Source organism: Corythoichthys intestinalis, chromosome 20 (assembly GCF_030265065.1).
Source record: "Corythoichthys intestinalis isolate RoL2023-P3 chromosome 20, ASM3026506v1, whole genome shotgun sequence".
Lineage (NCBI taxonomy): Eukaryota > Metazoa > Chordata > Actinopteri > Syngnathiformes > Syngnathidae > Corythoichthys > Corythoichthys intestinalis.
In genome coordinates, this window is record NC_080414.1 from 5,412,507 (window position 1) to 5,432,802 (window position 20,296).

The 20,296-nt window shown below is 38.8% G+C and overlaps 1 protein-coding gene across 8 annotated transcripts in view; it reads right to left on the reverse strand.

The window, feature by feature from the left end:
- Positions 1–20,296, reverse strand: part of zfhx4 (zinc finger homeobox 4) — a 459,048-nt gene that overhangs the window by 147,236 nt on the left and 291,516 nt on the right. For all 8 annotated transcript variants that reach the window (XM_057824359.1, XM_057824357.1, XM_057824356.1 and 5 more), the window contains one exon: positions 820–3,340. In XM_057824359.1, coding sequence (XP_057680342.1) covers positions 820–3,294 — 2,475 coding nt within the window. In that variant the 5' untranslated portion in view covers positions 3,295–3,340. The remainder of the gene's footprint in view (positions 1–819; positions 3,341–20,296) is intronic.

The window sequence follows — 20,296 nt, forward strand, 5'->3', positions numbered from 1 at the left end:
GTTTCAGATGTACTGTAATTATTTTCTGTATAAAAATAATTTGGTGTTCAAAAAGTCCTTTTTCAAACTTGAGTCTTGAAAAAGAGGGGGTCGTCTTATAATCGGGGCCATCTTATATTCGGGCCAATACGGTAGTTTAGCTAGCTAGGTTTTGAATTCGTTCTTGAAAATGGCTTTATTATGAAATTCCGAAGGGTTCGGTGAATGCACATGTGAAAGTCCTGGGGTCCGGTACCTTTAGCAAGCATCAATGTGTTTATTAGTCATTGTTGCACAAGAAAACAGTGACTTTGCCTATTTCAAGGAGTAAGGGGCATTATAGTAGCGGTGTAAAAGAAGAGTTTTACTAGTTTCGTTGAGAAGGTGAATAGTTATTTTTGTCGTTCGTTAACTATATTTCCATACAAACGCACATTGTGGTACAATTTAGCATTTAGCTTAGCAAGAAAGGTATGAGAGTCATCAAGTGTCCCAGATCTTGCAAAACCTTTTAAAAAGTGTATTTATCAAGGTTTCGCCAGCCGTGATTTGTGCATAACTGTCTTCCGAAACAGCCTGATAGTACAGATATAAGTACGCCTGCCTCTCTGCTACTGGATGCATTGTTGACGTCAGCGCGGTGATGCCGTAAAAATACAACAAGTCTCTATTTTGGGCCTCGCAACTCGGCAAAAATTCACTCAAGACTTTCTGCTCCATCCAAAATAACTACCGCCGCTCAATTCCCAACCCTTCGCGCTAGGCTGTCGCTAGTTTAAAACGGCCTAAAGGATTCACCCCTGCAATTATGCTCAGACAGTGATGTAAAATTGAACAGACCTCACAGCGGAACGGCTTGTATCCACAGGTATAGCTTTCCCCTCTGGCTAAACGAGGGTGAGGCTGTCCTGTACGGCAGTAAACACACGATCCTCCAGACTCTGGATGTTTCTCCTTCATATGAGCGTCCAGTGTCTGCTGGTACTTGTAGTGCCAGTTACACTTAGGACACTTCAGCGTCTTGCAGGAGTTCCGCGAATGCATCATAGTCATGTGTCCCCCAAGAGAACGAGAAGATCCCAAGACTGTGTCGCACTTCGGGCACTCCACACCACTTCCTGGCGAACCTTCACCTGGACCTGGGGTACCAGGTGTTCCTGGAGTACCAGGGGTACTGGGATTTCCAGTATTTGGATGAGGAGTTCCAGGACTGTCGTCCTCCCTCCGCATCGATAAAAATTCAAGGGGATGGGAGGATGGTGACGACCCATCCCGTCCCATCAGAGCTTCAAAGTTCGAGTCATTACTGCTCTCGCGCTCTCTGGCAGCAGCCAGTGCGATGGACAAGCGGTTCTTTTCCATTTCCAGCTTTTCACACATAGGCAGGGAGGAAGAGGCGGTGGATGCAGGAACTTTGCTGTCACTGTTAAACATTAGCACACTGTTGGAAAGAGGGGAAATACTTTGGTTTAAGAGAGGGAAATCTTTGCTACTGGTGCTGTTGGCCCGCTGGCCTTTCATAACTACGTTCATTGCCTGCTCCTCTTCATCCTCTGCCTCAATTTCCTCTCCGCCACCATTGGAGTAACTGTCCTCAAACGTCTCCGGACTTTGTTCTCCCACGACACCGGGCTCCCGCTTTATAGGGGGGTAGTGGCTCAGGTCCGGCCCATTGGGTTGCAAAGTGCACGTGTCCCCCATGTGGCCCTTACTATCAAGGTCAGAGTTCCGACTATCTTGGTTGCCACCAGTGGGAGCAGCAGCGGAGCTTCCACTGGAGGTTCTATGGGGACCTCCGAGGTTTGGGTTGGTCTCGGCCTTTGGCATGGTTTGGGATCTAGGATTTTGGTCATTGGAGGAGCTGCTGGCACTGCCCTTCAAAAAAGCAAAACCTGCCTGAAGGGACTCGACATTCTCCCCACTACTGTGGAAAGCGTTCCACAAGCCGCGGAGCCCAGTGTCCGGCCCTAGGAAGTTGGCAGGTGTAGGAAAGTGGGATAGCACAGATACAGGGGTTTTTTTTGGTTCCAGAAAGCTTATAAGAGGTTCTTTGTCCTTGCCGATGCCCTGTATGATAGCAGAAACACGCTTGTTGCTCAGCAGCTTTTGCTCCTGCTCATTCAGGGTCATACGGTGGTCATGGACAGCATGTGTCACGAAGGACCGGCTATAGCCAAATGAGAGCTTGCACAAGAAACACATGAGCACTGGCTTTCGCCGCCCATCGGCCACGCAGCCCTCAAATTTGGATAAGTCCACATTGTTGGGGACATCTTTGGACACACAGGAGTTTTTGGCTGTACCGTCCCCCGTCAGATAGTCTTTGTCATTCTTGTGGCGGAGGTCATAAACACGAAAACTGTGCAACACAGGACTAGCTCCAGCCCGCCCTCCATTTGAGGTATTGGATATAGAGAGGGGGTCGGCCGCTGACGATTTACTTCCCAAAGATGATGCGATGTGGAAGGAGTTAATGATCTGGGGATAGAAGGACATGGGTGCAGCAGGCTGCTCCAACCGTTCCCCCCCTTGGCCCCCACCACTTTGGCCAGTGGTCGACTGGGCGTTGGGGAAGGTCTGGGAGGATAGCAGTCCCCTGAAATGGAGAGCCCCAGGGAGCCCTTCCTTGTTGCCACGCTGCTCTTTGGAGTCCTCCATGATGAAGGCAGAGCCATCCGGCTGGTAGATGATCTCGCCGCACAAGTTCTCTACATCGCTCTCCTCTTCCATCTCGCGATTTATTTCCCCTCCGTCAGCCGCACCTCCCACACACTCCCCATCATCTTCGCTCTCCTCTCCTACCATACCGTCGATATCATCAATGTCTTCATGACATCCGGTGGTAGGCAGTCGGGCGTTGGGGCAGTGGTGCTCCATATATTTTTGTAAACTGGAGAAGGAGCCGGAACATTCGTTGCAAGGGATCTCCTTTGCCGGTGCCACAGGTGACGTGGCAGGGGCAGAACAGTCTGAACCCAAAGCTGCTCCACCTCCAACTCCTGGTAAAGTCCCAGTAACACTCCCTTTGTTACCGGTTGTAAAGCTTTCTCTCCGACTCTGCTCTGTAACAGAGTCGATGGTTGCACTGACAGAGGTGAGGGTAGCTGTCGACCGCAGTGGGCTAACAGTGGCCTCTCCAAGGCCATTCTCCATCTCTCTGGCTACAGGTGCTGTTTGGTTGTTATTGGCATTGTTGCTGTTGGCGACACCGGTCTCCATGGCCACAACGGAGTTGTCCTCAGCGGCAATGTGCCTCTGGCCACCATGTTCCTGCTGCCGTGAAGAGACCATAGGGGGGGAGTCACAAGTTGCCATGGCGTCCGCTACATAGGGATCTCATCTCATCCAGCCTAGCAGGGACCTGAGTTGGACAGAAAAGAAGAAATCAAGACACAGAGGTAAGTAAATAATCAGAAAAAAGTCATCGACATCTATTCGAAAACCACAAATTAAATTACTCCAAATAAGCAGTTTCTATTGAAGGCCTTTTAAAGAGGAACATTGAGTAATGCGTGAAAGGGTTTTTCACAGGCAGTGCGCAAAGTTTGTTTCCAAGAACATTTAAAGCTTTCACCTCAAATTACTGCATCTTGACTTTAGAGAACTGGATTAGATTAAGAAAAGCTTTCAGTAACGCGCTACCTTCGTCTCACCATGTTCTTTATTATTCAGGTGAAGTCACCACAAACATTTTAGCCCATTAAGTCCATTGAGGCATAAATTTGAGTCTACAGTATGTGGACAAAGAAAGCAAATTAGGAACAAAGAGAGTTCCTAACTCTTATTTTCTTTAATGCTAGCAACATACAGGCAAGACAAAAAGAGACTATAGACGCTGTTTCTATTAAGGGCAACCGATTTTAATGCTAGTTGCTCTGCACTGAACCAATCATGTTCTTGAATGGACCCAAATCAAGATATAAAAAAGGAGTTGTCATTCATGAACGGAGTCACAGTGAGGCTGAATAGACATCTTTGTTGTGAGGAAGCACATAAAAAGTTAGGAACTGTGGATGTTGCTTTTGCACTGTATAATCTGGTCAGAAACATGCACTGCAAACAATGTCACGTGCACGAATCAATCTCTATTTAACCAAGTGAAGTAGTCTCATATATGAACGCACACTCCATACACCTCCCACTCCAAGAAATAAAACCGTGTTACAAAAGACCAGTAAACACCATTGAAAATAAGGGATTTGAATGGATGAGTGGAAGTAATAATATACTTTGATATACAGTGTGTTGATAGATTGATTAAAAACAAGAGGTGTGCCATAGGGCTGCAGTTATCGATTATTTTCGTAGTCATTCATCGATCAACTAGTTAGTTCGAATAATCGAGTAATCGGATTAAGAACATTTAATGCGTTTCAGATGTTAAACAAAGGCTTGCTAAGACTGCACTTTTGAAATGAGCATAAAATGCGAACATTTAACATTTAAAAATATATTAAAATACCTGATCTTAGCCTCAAACGGTATTAAAAAAAATAAATGAGGATCTGAGTACGACAAAAGAAAAACTGGCTAACTTGCATAGCAAAAGTCAGCTAGCTTAAAGGCTATAAAATGCAAACTTTTTTTTCTTTTACAATACTCTTAACAAATCGTTCAAACACATGTTCCAACAACAACAACAAAAAAACGGCTAAAAAAACTAAATTAAAAAACAAAAAACCTATTAGCTTATGATGGTCTTAACAGGGAGCGGCTGGATTCAGCCATGTTAAATGACCTATGTCATATTCACTGTTGCCACTAAAGGGCAGTATATCCACCCGAAGCAATAAAACAAAATGCAAACACTATATCGCCACTTCAATTAAATACTCCAATCAGCAAAATTTGATTTGAAGCTTTTTTTCCCTAACCAAATTACTCGAGTTGATCGATTACTCACTGCAGCACTAGTGCGCCAAAATATCAAGAAGGTGATAAATCGAGATACTTTGCATCCCAAAAGGTTATCGATATGCTCCTGCCAAGAAACGATATATCGTTTTAAAAAGGTGTCACTGTAAAAAAAAAAAAAAAAAAAAATCTTCCACTAGAATAGTGTCTCTGTTATCTCAATGGCTGCCATTGACGACGCTAGATGCTCAATCCATTTAGACTGGAACCAGACTAGAGCATTCGCAGCCAGTCTTCCCGATTTTTGGGGCATTTACAAGTCGCATCCTACTGTGTTTGGGTCACTGCCTATTCATTTGGCGATATTCCCAGGTCACTTCCTGTTCTGTAACCCAAAATCAATAGGTAGTGACCCATAAATGCCACAAAAAACACGGGAACGCTTAATTGAACACAACACAGAACATATTGTATACAATTTGCAGCCACCACTGACAGTCATGGTTGCCCAACTTCCCATCATGCATTTGGGCGGAGCAGGAGACGTTCTTTTTCTTAATATAAAATTACTATAACTTGTACTCTAATTTATCTTTTAAGAACTACAGGTCTTTCTATCTGTGGATCCCTTTAACAGAAAGAATGCTAATAATGTTAATGCCATCTTGTGGATTTATTGTTATAATCAACAAATACAGTACTTATGTACAGTATGTTGAATGTTCATGTCCGTCTTGTCTTATCTTTCCATTCCAACAATAATTTACAGAAAAATATGGCATATTTTAGAAATAGTTAGAATTGCGATTAATTACAATTAATTCATTTTTAAGCTGTGATTACCTCAATTAAAAATTTTAATCGTTTGACAGCCCTAAGAATATCGTAAAATGATTTCCTGACCCATGATTCGATAAATCGTGAGCCTTGTATCGGAAATTCGCATCGTATTGTGAGGTACCCAGAGGTTCCCTCCCCTATTAAAAACAAAATAAAATATAACAAACGATAAATCTTTCTAGGTGATCAGGTATCAGCTGGTCTCGAGTAGCTTGCGGCTAAATGAGCTGACATTACAAGATAGCTTTAAAGGACTATGTCGACCTTCACCTCCATCCACCTTCCGCATAGTTCTGCCTTGCTTTCTACTCTCTCCCTGTCCCACAACAAAGCTACAAAGCAATTAGATTAATCTGTAACAATCCGAGGCCAAACAAAGCCAGTGGGAGAGACAGTGAAAGCGTGAGGAATGAAATCAAACGTGTGTGTGTGTGCGAGTGAGTGCATGTGTATGTGCACGCGCTATAATCAGGTCTAATCTGACATATCCAAGAGATGATTCCATGGGGACTAGTGATAGATTAAAAGAGAGAAATTATGTTTTCATTCTCTGTGTCTCACTCAGGTTCTATCATTTTATACAGTGTGTAAGATAAAACGGGGAAAGGGGAAATCAGGAGGGCAAGGAATCATTTGATTTTGTCTGTCTGATGTGTTTTGGGCCATTGTGAAAATTGTAGCAACTTAATTGAAAAACATGTAGGACCATTTCAAGTATTTTGGAATTGCAGGACATGAAATGACACTATTTCGCACTTACTGACACACACAGGCCCGCACATCAAACTAGGGCTGAAAATTCTATCAATTAATTGAGCAAATAAAACATTTTTTTAAGGTAAGGAGCAATTATAAATATTTCATCTAATACTGAACCATTTTCAGTCAATCAATGTCTTTATTTTTTATGTACATTGTTGAAAACAGCCAACAGAAGTGACTAGATTTTATTTTATTTTTTTACTGTTTTCACTCAAAAACTTCAAAAATCTTATTTCTTACCTAAAAATTTCATTACGCTTGATAACACTAGGGCTGCAGCTATCCATTATTTTAGTAGTCGATTAATCAATGAACTAGTTAGTCCGAAGAATCGAGTAATCGGATTAACATGAAAAAAATTTAAATACCTGAGCTGGGCCTCAAACGGTATTAAAAAAATAAATAAATAAATGATCTACATATGTACAACAAAATAACAATTGGCTAACTTACATAACAAAAGTCCACTAGCTTAAATGCTATAAAATACTAACTTTATTTTATTTTTTATTTTTTTAACAATGCTGTCAACAAATACTTCTGACACATATTCCCACAAAAATTGGCTAAATATACCTTTAAACTAAATTACGAATGCATTAAAAAACATTAGCTCAAACAAAAACCTAGGTTATGTTGGTCTTAACAGGGAGCAGCTGGATTTGGCCATGTAAAATGAGGAAGACTAGAGGGCAGTGTATCCACCCAAATCAAAAAACCTAAATGCAAACACTTTCAAGAACAAACCATTGCAACGACACTTTAATTAAACGAATACTCGAAGCAGCAAAATTTAATTTGAATTTTTTCTAATCGATTAACTCGATTCAATTAGCAAAAAGCTTCGAATCAAGTTTTGCTGCTTCAACCGTTCGTTTAATTAGAGTGGCTTTCTAATGGGTTGTTTTTAGAGTGTTGGCGTTAAGTTTTATTGTTTTGACATAACTTATTTAACATGGCTGTCTCCAGCTGCTCCCTGTGAAGACCACCATAAGGTAAGTTTTTGCCTGAGCTTATGTTTATTTATGCATTCGTAATGTTGTGTAGGGTTTTTTTGTAGAAATATGTGTTTGAAAGATTTGTTAAGAGCATTGTTTAAAAAAAAAAAAAAAAAAAAAAAAAAACGTTAGCATTTTATAGCATTTAAGCGAATGGACTTTTGCAATGCAAGTTAGCCAATTGTTCTCGTACTTAAAGCTACAATATTTAAGCTCAGGTATTTTTATATATTTTAAATGAAAGTGAAAAACGGCATAGTTTGAAGAAACACTCAGGAATTTTATTTTGTATTTGCTTTTAATGCTCTTTTGAAGGTTCAATCTTAGGAAGCCTTTGCTTTACATCTTTTAAAATTTATTCTGCAGTCCATACAAATTTTACTAATCCGATTACTTAAATATTCAAACTAACTAGTTGATAATCGACTACTAAAGTAACTGATAGCTGCAGCCCTACAAACAAGAACAACAATCAGCTCACACACATGCCGACATGGTGGCACCCTTGTAATTGTGAAAAAAAAATAGCAAGAATAAGCTTTACTTCGTAAACAAGCCACAAGTTATAACAGGTCCTAAATAGGTGTTTCATCACAGGAATGCGTGACGTTATCAAAATATGCAAAAGCATTCAGGCCAATATTCCTGAAAAGAACACCATTTACAAATGGGGTAATAATGACGCTAGGGCTGCAGCTATCGAATATTTTAGTAGTCGATTAATTGATGGACTAGTTAAATCGAATAATCGAGTAATCAGATAAGGAACATGAAAATTTAAAATACCTGAGCTGAGCCTTAAGCGGTATATGAGGATCTATTTACAACAAAAGAACAATTGGCTAACTTATATAGAAAACATCTGCTAGCTTAGATGCTATAAAATGCTAAAGTTTTTTTCACAATGCTCTTAACAAATGGTTCGGACACATATTCCCACAAAAAAACGGTTAAATATACCAATAAACTAAATTATGAATACATTAAAAAAACATTAGCTCAAACAAAAATTTAGCTCACGTTGGCCTTAACAGGGAGCAGTTGGATTCAGCCATGTGAAAAGAGGCAGACCAGAGGGCAGTGTATCCAACCTAATCAATTAAACTAAATGCAAACATTTCAAAATAAACCATTACAGCGCCACTTTAATTTAACGAATACACGAAGCAACAAAATTTAATTTGAATATTTTTTTCTAATCGAATACTCAAGTTAATCGATTAATCATTGCATCACTAAATGACGCATTAAAAAAAATAAAAAAAAATAAATCATTATTATACTACTGTATTGTTTTATAAAAAGTGTAAATTTAAAATTGATGTAATGTAAAATACATATTTGGAAACCTCCTCTGTACAAACTTCTGAGAAGTACTGTGTTTTCCGCACTATAAGGTACATCGGAGTAGTGCTGCAACGATTAATCGATTAACTCGAGTAATTCAATTAGAAAAAAATATTTTAATTAATTTTGCTTTTAATTAATGTGGCGTTGTAATGGTTTGTTTTAAAAGTGTTCGCATTTAGTTTTATTGATTTGGGTGGATATACTGCCCTCTAGTGGCAACAGTGAATATGACATAACTCATTTCACATGGCTGAATCCAGCTGCTCCCTGTTAAGACCAACATAAGCTAAGTTTTTGTTTGACCTAATGCTTTTTTTAACACATTCTTAGTTTATACGGATATTTAGCCGTTTTTTGAATGTGTTTGAACCATTCTTAAAAAATAAAGCTTAATAATGGACTTTTGCTGTGTAAGTTAGTCAATTGTTCTTTTGCTGTATTTAGACACTCAGCCCAGGTATTTTAATTTTTTTTTGTTCCTTACCCAACTATGTGATCTAACTAGTTCATCGATTAATCGACTACTAAAATAATCGATAGCTGCAGCCCTACATCGGAGTATAAGGTGCATCTTCAATCAATGGCCTTTTACATTACAAACTGTTACATATATAGGACACACCACATTGTAAGGTGCAGTAGTAGTAGTAGTGGTTTGTGTTGTGTTATGCATCCACTAGATGGAGCTGCGTTAAGGGAATGGCATGCCATGATTAACTGGCGGCCGTGATGCTGTTGGTAGCTAGTGTTGTCCTGGGACTGAAGGGTTCGATTCCCGGCTACGACCGCCCACTGTCGAAGTACCCTTGGGCAAGGCACTAAACCCTAATTTGCCCCTATTGAGTGGTCAAGGCCTTGCATGGCAGCAGCACCATTGGTGTGTGAATGTGTGCGTGAAAGTGTAAATGTGTTCTAATGTAAAGCGCTTTGGGTATTGTAACAATGTAGATAAATGAGCATATAAGTAATCTCCATTTACCATTTAACCAAAAGCTTTTGAAGGTCTGTGTGTAGTAGTTAGTCATATTTTAGTCATTTTCTTCATCTAGTTTTAGTCGACAATTCTCAAATTTTTTTCGTCTATAAACTTCAAAATTTTTTGTCCATGAATAAAAACATAAAAGGTTTCCAACATTTTCGAATGAACATTGACAGACAAGCACATAATTGTAGAGTCCATGGGGACATCAAAATCTTCATGATGAGATAATACACACTCAGCACATTATTTGCAATTAATTAAACTCACCTGGTCGCCACGAACTGTATGTAAAATGTTTTCCAAGAGTTTAAAAAGACACCGAGTCACCGCGCTAAATGCCAATGCTAACGCGAACGCTATGCTAACGCTACAAGTTAGTTTAACGTGTGATGATCACCAGCACAGACCTTTAAAGGCTAAAGCAACATGGCATATCTAGCCAAGATAAGAAAGCAAAGCTTACCAGGCAGCACCTGACACACACTGTATGTTTCAGAAACTCACCAGTTGGTGAGTAAGCGTGTGTGTGGGAGGTTCGGGGGGAGGGGCAGCATGTCACATGAGTGACACAACCAAACACTGCTAAATGCGTGCTAACTACACATACAACAAGAAAATATCACATATTATAAATTTATGACGGAATCTATGGCAAATTTTCATCTCGTGTCGTCAGACAACAACCAGAATCCATCTTATGTTTTAGTCTCCCATGACACGTTTTCACCACGTAATCATGACATGAAAAAACTTGTTCCTTGACTAAATATTTTCGTTATCATCGTCATTGACGAAAACAACATTGGTGATCATCACACACTAAATGTAACTTGTAGCATTAGCATAGCATTCCCGTTAGCATTATGCTAATGCTAACAGCGAGTGTTCTCTCAACTTTTTTGACATACAGCTCGTGGTGTCCAGGTTGGTATAATTAATTGTAAACAATGTACTGTTTTTCTGCTGGGTGTGTATAGTCACATGATAGATTTGTCGATCCTTGTTGATGCTAAAATATGTATAAATAGTTGGAGACCTTTACTTATTCATTTTTGGAGTATTTTTTAATTTCATTTTACAAACGAAAACATTTTGAGTAAATGTCGAAAAAAACTAGACGAAGACAAACACATTTTGATATGACTACAATGTAACTCAGACTAATAAGTATTATCATCCAAAAGACTAAGACGGAAATTAATAGGGCTGCCAAAAACAACACTGGTCTGTATTCATGATCAGAGAGTATTAAAATCATGCAAACATTTGTCATTAAAGTTTGCTAAATCTGATTTGTGTTCGTTGTAAGGCTTGTGATACATTGTGTAACCAGAGAACAAAAAAAAAAACAAAAACAAAAGAAAACAGAATTTCAGCCTTGACATACCGAGCTCCAGCTTTTGTCCTCCTGTCACACTACCATTCATAAGTCGCAGTCTAACATGTTACATGTGCAATGTAATCGTGGCGTCACCACAATGTCGCCTCTGCTTATGTGAGAATGTGTTTTAAATCCAAATTCTCCATTTATACTAGGGCTGCAGCTATCGATTATTTTAGGAGTCCATTAATCGATAAACCATAAGTTCGAATAATCGAGTGATCGGATAAGGAACATGAAAAATTAAATTACCTTAGCTGCGCCTCAAACGGTATAAAAAAATAAATAAATGAGGATCTATGTACAACAAAAGAAAAATTGGTGGTAACTTGCTAATGCTAACTTTTTTACAATGCTCTTAACAAATGGTTCGGACACAAACTCCCACAAAAATAGGCTATATATACTTATAAACTAAATTACAAATGCATAAAAATGCAAATGCAAAAAAAAAAAAAGCTTAACAAAATTTAGCTTATTTTGGTCTTAACAGGGAGCACCTGGATTCAGCCATGTGAATTGAGGCATACTAGAAGGCACTGTATCCACCCAAATCAATAAAACTAAATGCAAACACTTTCAAAATAAACCATTAGAACGTCACTTTAAATAAACGAATACTCGACTCAGCAAGATTGAATTTGAATTTTTTTTTTCAATCGAATACTCGATTAATCGTTGCAGCACTAATTTATACCAAACTCCGACAGGTGATTGCCTCTCAATTATGCATCTATTTCATTTGAGTCCACATGAATCCGATTGTTGAAAAGTCAAAGTTGTGGCTATATATCCAATCTTTGAGGTCTACCAGAAGGTCATCCTTTCTCACCATGCGGCCCCTCACTCAAACACCAAATCTTCTATCAAAATGTCAGCTGGCATTAACCAAAGACAAAGGACGAGTTTGCTGTGAAAGCCAGTGCATCCATCTCCTTCTGACACGGTCGTGAATAGGCCAACTCGGGTCTAATTAGGCCCGTTTATTTGTTGCGGTGCATAAGCGCAGGGAACAAAAAAACAAAGTAGGAGGAGAATGATCTGCCTTTGGATTAATTTACACACACATGCATTCAATTACAGGGCCAAGTCAAGTTCTTATTATTTAAAGAGAAAATAGGAGCAAATTAGAAATTGGAATGACAAATGTGACCAAATATTTTTGCTTTGCATGCAACCATTGTTTGTTGCCTGAAGGCAGAGGAGCAGACATTAGATACTGTGTTTAGAGGCACCGCACATCTTTTACTAGCTGTCTCGATCTTTGCTGTGTTTTTATTGCAAGCATGCAGTAGGTCATCATACTACAAAAAAGAAACCCATCAAAATGTTTGTTTAAGGTAATACAACTTGTACAAATCTTGACTAAAGATACAACAGTGTCAGATTAGTACACAGGATTTCATTTATGTTGTTAAAAGGGGCTAACTTTAGAACTTTTTGGGACCACAGAGTGTTTATCAAGTTACAAATGAACAGTGTTGTTAATCTTACTTTAAAAAAGTAATTAATTACAGTTACAAATTACTTCTCCCAAAAAGCAATTGCGTTAGTAACTCAGTTACCTGAATGTAAGAGTAATTAGTTACTTGGCAAAGTAACTGATGATAATTTCCATGTTTTGTTTTGTTTTTTTCCTCAAAAAAACAAACAAACAAAAAAAACCCATAGGCCACACAATGTGAAGTTTAAAAGGTTTTTGAGACAATTGGTCCTAGCCCAATCTTTACCCTAATTTACCCTTTACCCTGAGTCAACTGTTAAAAGTTGTTAAAATTGCTCCCATTATTGCATTAGTTCCCATCTGTCTACTCTTGACATGTGGAAGTTTTAAAACTGTTTCATCATTTAAAGATAGATTCAAGTCAAGATTTTGCCAATTTAGGAGTATTTTAGATAAAAAGTTACTTAGGTTCGCTAGGAAGATTCTCTGCAATAGAGCCTTCCTAAGAAGTCTACTGCTTTAAGATGGCGGCTGTTTACTAACTCATCTAGTTCCTATACTGTACATGTTGTAAATGTCATTTCGCATCTAGTTCTATATCTATGTGACGTCTAACATATCCACCATATCATGTGGGCGTAGTTTGTAGGCTATCGGCTACAGTCAGGTATTATTGGAGCCACCTAGCATCGCGTTTGCTCGGCGTCACAACTTTTTTGCCTCCTCCCTACTCCTGCTCTGCATGTCGTCTCGGTGAGTCCGTCTCCCTTAGACCTTTCTCGCATCATTCACCCAATATAGTAACGGACGCCTATCCATTCTCAGTAACGGTAACAGCGTTGCCAAGATGAGAAAAGTAATTAATTAGATTACTCACTACTGAGAAAAATAACGCCGTTATTAACAACACTGCAAATGAATACAAGACATGCAAGCAGGACTGAACGGACCCTCGCAGTTTGGCGCAACTTGGACGGCACGCAGCTCAGGTTGGTGGCAGGTCGTCTTTCTCTTATCAACTCATGAGAAACTAACATGTGCTGGAATCCTGAGATGAGAAATACATTCGCACACCTAGGTGAAAAAAACCCTATTGATGAGGGTCCTACAAAAAAGGAGGAGCTACTGAGCTGTGAAGCCACGCCATTATTGAAAACCAAAAATGAATCTTCTAATTAGGCTGACTTGATCAAGTGTGCCAAATTTCGTGGCTCTATAAGCTCCCTAAGTCCTTGAAGAAATCTACTTACTTTTAATGGCGAAAAAATGGTCGTCATGACAACAGACAGAGACATGTGGACATGGACCTTAAAATGTAGTATAACAAAAGGTTTTGTAACTACACTGAGCAACCTGAAAAGAACTAGACATGTGTAACTAAAATGAGTGACTTTCTTTTGCCACTAGCTGGCACTGTAGGGTTGATGCCCAAATGTTCAGCCATTTTGTTCTGGTTCTTCGCAAAGTCGCAAAATTATCGAAATGTATGCCTAGCTGCATGTATGTGCAAATTTGGGAGGATTTTTTGAGCAAGGCCTCGAAATGTTCCATTTTCATTTTCCCTGAAATAATAATAAAAATGATAATAATATTAATAATTCTCTGACATACACTTCATAATGATGTTGACGGGACACTTTCCCCAGACACTGTGCCACGCCTTTAGGTAGGGGGCCGTCCCACACTCCGCTTCAGTCGGTCCAAGTCGGTCACAGTTATTCTCAAACACATGCAGCAATCAAACGCCGGATTTAAGTTGGAAAAAGTAGGAAAGCTGTACCGCATGCAAACAGGAAGGATTTACTCAGGAGTGATTTGTTCGAGGATCCAAGGTAATTATTATATTTTTCGTACCATGCATGCAATTTGAAACATGAAAAAAATCAATGGGAGAAATTAACCGCTACGTCATTGGTGTCATAATTCAAAATATTTACGTAAAATTAATACTAACTGCTCGTTTTTTTTTTGCTTTTAACCAAGAATGGAGACTGTTTTACGTCCATATCTTTAATGAAATCAGGGATTCAAGCATTTATTCTAACGTACAAAGCTTGTTGTGATGATAAGGCGGCACCACAGTGGCTTAAAGACTAGCAGCACATTCGACATATTTACCCAAAATAAATGCTAATTGCCCGTTTTTTGTTTTTTTTTTTTTTCGTTTTTTTTGCTTTTAACCAAGAATCGAGACTGTTTTACATCCATATAAAAAAAATAATTCAGGGATTTAAGCATTTATTCACAAGAATTTTAAACGTAAAAAGCTCTTTGTCTGTGTTTACACTCGGTCAGCTTTGATGGAGATAGGCCCCACTATTTTATTCGGCCCCACGCCCCGTGTCCCGTCAATATATTATGAAGTCTATGCCTTTGCCTTTGGTGCTCGGGCCCTAAATATGAAGCAAACAGCAATGATTTAACCCTCTAGTTACCTAAGTTTTGCTGGGTCAGTTTGACACAAATAATGTCAAAAAATTATTTTTAAAAAAATTAAGGTCAGACACATTGGCTGCTATTGACAGCGATAGACACCCGAGCCATTTTGATCGAGCCTTTTTGACTTCCAAGTCAAAATGGCTCGGACGTCTATCGCCCTAAATGGCAATGAGAGGTAAATGTGTCGTAAACTTAAATTTTAAAAATTTAATCGAACTGTAAACATGTTATACTAACTTTAATTGAGCTAAGCATAACACGTTTAATACTAAAAAAATATATTTTTTTAACAAAACAAGGAGTCAATTTGACCTCGAAACTTACCAAGCAGCACCTGACACGTTTCACAAAAGTAGCCTTGAGTGGGCACATGGGGGGGCGGGGCATCACATCACATGAGTGACACGACCAAACGCTGCTAAGATAAGTACTAACTACACATACGATAAGAAAATGTTAGACATTGTGAACTTATGACGGAAACGATAGCAAATTTTCATCTTGTTCTCATCTCGTTTTGTTTTTAGTCTCCCAAGACATGTTTTTAGCTCGTCAACGTCAGAAAAAAATTTGTTTCTTGACGAAAACAACACTGGACCCATCAATATAACAGGTGGGTTAAGTCACCAATAGCGCTTCACATGCTCTAAATCCATGCAATCTGTTTTTATTAGAGTTGTTCCGATCATGTTTTTTTGCTCCCGATCCGATCCCGATCGTTTTAGTTTGAGTATCTGCCGACCCCGATATTTCCCGATCCGATTACTTTTTTTTTTTGCTCCCGATTCAATTCCAATCATTCCCGATAATTTTTCCCGATCATATACATTTTGGCAATGCATTAAGAAAAAAATGAATAAAACTCGGACGAATATATACAATCAACATACAGTACATAAGTACTGTATTTGTTTATTATGACAATAAATCCTCAAGATGCCATTTACGTTATTAACATTCTTCCTGTGAGAGGGATCCACGGATAGAAAGACTTGTCATTCTTAAAGGATAAATGTGACTTTGTATATTGTGACTAAATATTGCCATCTAGTGTATTTGTTGAGCTTTCAGTAAATGATACTGTAGCCATTTAACTGTTCTGCCCAAATGCATGATGGGAAGTGCAACCATGCTTATGTGTAGTGGCACCAATTGATATATCTTCTCTGCGTTAGGAAGTAACATAGGGTGTTAAGGAAAAGATCAACCACTACTGTTCTTCCCCACATTGCTTCCCACGATATTTCTAATTGAGTGAATTGAATCTAGTTAAGAGAGGGGTTTTGAGGCTTTAGCCAATTAAAAAGAGGCTCCAAAGACTGCCAAAGTTCTCTCTACTCATTTTACGCTGCCTGTTAGTTCTATATATAGGTAAAACGGCGCCATTATAGATTGAACGCGACAATGCGTGAGTGGGTCGTGCAGCACATGCATTAATTGCATTAAATATTTTAACGTGATTAATTAAAAAAATAAAATAATTACCCTACTTTAAGCCAAAACTAAAGACTTGATGAATGTAAGACATTTTGTCTGTAACGTTAAATACAATTACAAAATGATTTAATTAAAAAAAAATATATATATATATATTTAAAAAAGGCATGTCCGATATTTTTTTGCCGATTCTGATAGTTTGAAAATGACGTGATCGGACCCGATCGATCGGACTAACTACACATACAATAAGAAAATGTCAGACATTGTGAACTTATGACGGAAACGATGTCAAATTTTCATCTTGTTCTCATCTCGTTTTGCTTTTAGTCTCCCAAGACATGTTTTAGCTCGTCATCATCACGAACAAATTGTTCCTTGCCGAAAAAAAACACTGGACCCATCAATATAACAGGTGGGTTAAGTCACCAAAAGTGCTTCACATGCTCTAAATCCATGCAATCTGTTTTTATCACTGGAAAATTGCCAATATGCAGGAGAAATACAGTGGATCTAAAATAAAGTATTTGCGAGTTTGATAGAGAGCAAACGCTGGTTGAGTGGTCAGAAGGGTTCATTATTTTCACCCTGGAGCAGGTATGCAGCACCTATCATTCAGCTTGACGACAGGTAAATTGGCCTGGCCTGATGCTCTGGTAACATTACACTAAACCGCCCCAGGTCTACACCTGATAAGTCATTGTTCGTGAAAGACAATACCTGGCTGATGTCGGGAATACATCCCCCTCTCACACACTCACACACACATAAAAATTAATCAGATTCAAAAGTAAACTTGCTGACTAGGGGCTATGTTGATGAATTAAGAAACAGAAATCATGAGTGAGCTAGAAAAGCTGACCTGGGGTCAAATTCCATGAGCCTAATCTTCACCAAGATGACGGTAAAAGTTCTCCTCAGTCCAAAAGAACTATTGTCTTTCCCTTCTGAGCCATGACAAAAAGATTACTGTTAACACAACTGGGATAGTAGGACAAGACAACTTTGACTAGTATAATTTTATCTCAAAAACGGGCTGACACAGTGAGTCCAGTCTAAATATGTGTGTAAAACTCAGCAATATTGAGCCCGAGCTAAAACATTAAAATAAATAGTCAGACACTGCTGGGTCACAGTCTGCAATTACGGCCCTTGCTAAAGATTTTTTTTTTTTTTTTTTCAGCATCAAAGGAGAAGCCAATCTACATAGCTAATGCCTCCAATTTTTCCCCTTTCCGTCCTCCCAACTCAAAACAGCAGAGGCTGGGGGTAAAAGGGAGGTGGAATGAAAGGGGGGTGGAATTTTCTTTTGCTGGCAATCTGGAAACACTCTCCAGTTAATTAAGGTTGATTAGAAATGAACCGCACAAACAAAGGGCAGCCTATGCCCCGAATATTATGACTCGCGCACATGTATGCACGCGTGCACGAGGGAGGGGGTTGCTTTAGCCACCTCAGAAGCAAAGAAGAAGCTACCCTCTTTGGACACTCACCCTGATAACCCCCCCAGCCTCGTACCACCCACCCACCACCAGATTAAGGGAACGCACAGCCCAAAGAATGTGTGACGACCTCCACTGCCACAGAGAAAAAAAAAACTTCCAGCCCCTGATGCCACAAAAGGCAAGGAGGTAATTAAGTTTGAAAGAATAGAGGCACTACCACAAACAATGCAGCAGTGTCCATGGGGAGGGATTGGAGAGTGTGTGTATGTGTTTGGATGAGGGGGCAGAAAATCCATTAACATTCAGCAGCAGGGTGAGCGAGAGGAAAGAGGGCAAAGGGGAAGTAAGGATGGCATTCTCTCTCTTTTTTTTTGCTCTGTCTTTTCTCTAATCGCAGCAAGACTCGTCTGTGCATCCTTTTTTTATGTGTCTCTTCTTTAAGGCTTCTCTCACATCTGTTTTTGGAGCCCCCCACCTTCCATCCCAAATCCTGCACCCCTCCTTAGTACACAGCATCAGCCCTGCGGTGATCCTGTTTTTGCCCTTTTGATTTTCCCCTAGCGTAACCTTCCTTGCTGAAGCAGAGTCTAGTTTACAAGGATGCGTTTCATGTAGGGTTGCCAACTCCCTGGAAAAATAAAATAATATAAGGGACACCTCATTGGTAGAGCCGGCCAGCCGATAACAGTCACCCTTTATTTGAAAAGTGATTTTTTTTTTTTTTTTTTTAATTTAGGCATTTTTAAGTAGGTACATATTTGGGTGATGTACAGTGATCCCTCGTTTTTTTTAGTGTAACGGGGACCAGAACTCGCCGCGATAAGTGAAAAAACGTGATGTAACGCACCATCACTCTCCTTTGTGTGTGTGTGTATGTTAAATGTATTTATTCAGATTTAGCATGGAAAGAATACCTATAAGATGATTTTTTTTCACTTTTTTCCCCCCAAAATATAATTAAAAAAAACATATATATATATATATATATATATATATACTAGGGCTGTCAAACAATTAAAATTTTTAATCGAGTTAAATACAGCTTAAAAATTAATTAATCGTAATTAATCGCAATTAATCGCAATTCAAACCATCTATAAAATATGCCATATTTTTCTGTAAATTATTGTTGGAATGGAAAGATAAGACACAAGATGGATATATACATTCAAAATACTTTACATAAGGACTATTTGTTAATTATAACAATAAATCAACAAGATGGCATTAACATTATTAACATTCTGTTAAAGCGATCCATGGATAGAAAGACTTGTAGCTTTTAAAAGATAAATGTTAGTACATGTTATAGAAATTATATATTAAAACCCCTCTAAATGTTTTCGTTTTAATAAAATTTTCAATCAAAAAATAAACTAGTAGCCCACCATTGTTGATGTCAATAATTACTTACACAATGCTCATGGGTGCTGAAGCCTATAAAATCAGTTACACCCAAGCGCCAGCAGAGGGCAGCAAAACTCCATAAAACACAATTAACAAGTGGGCATTTCACTCTACTGTCATTTAAATCTGTCGGAGAGGGACATGTGCGTTAATTGCGTCAAATATTTTAACGTGATAATTTGACAGCCCTAATATATATATATGTATATACCGTAGTTTTTGCACTATAAGGTGCACCTGACCATAAGCCGCCACCGACCAAATTTGACAAGAAAACGGCATTTGTTCATAGATAAGCCGCACTGGACTATAAGCCGCTGCTGTCCTCACTGTATTATGGGATATTTACTAGAGATGTCCGATCAATCAGGTCCGATCACGTCATTTTCAAAGTATCGGAATCGGCAAAAGAATATCGGCCATGCCTTTTTTTAATATGTATATATTTTTTAAATTAAATCGTTTTCTAATTGTATTTAACGTTACAGACATATTATGTTACACTCATCCAGAATCTTTAGTTTAGGCTTAAGGTAAGGTTATCAAATTTATCCCGATAACGGCGGTAATTAATTTTTTAAAAAATGTATCACGTTAAAATATTTAACGCAATTAATGCATGTACTGCACGACCCACTCACGCATTGTCGCGCTCAATCTGTAAAGGCAGCGTAAAATGAGTAGAGTGAATTTTGGCAGCCTTTGGAGGCTTTTTTTGATGGGCTAAAACCTTACAATCCCTCTCCCTACGATTAGAAATATCATGGGAAGCAATGTGGGGAAGCAAGGTAGCAATTGATCTTTTTCTTAACACCTTATGTTATTTCCCAACGCAGAGAAGATATATCAATTGGTAGCACTACGCACAGTCATGGTTCCACTTCCCATCATGTATTTGGGTATGGCTACAGTATCATTTACTGAAAGAGATGACAGCTTAGCTCGCTGTCTAGCTAGGATTTAGCTCCTACGTACATA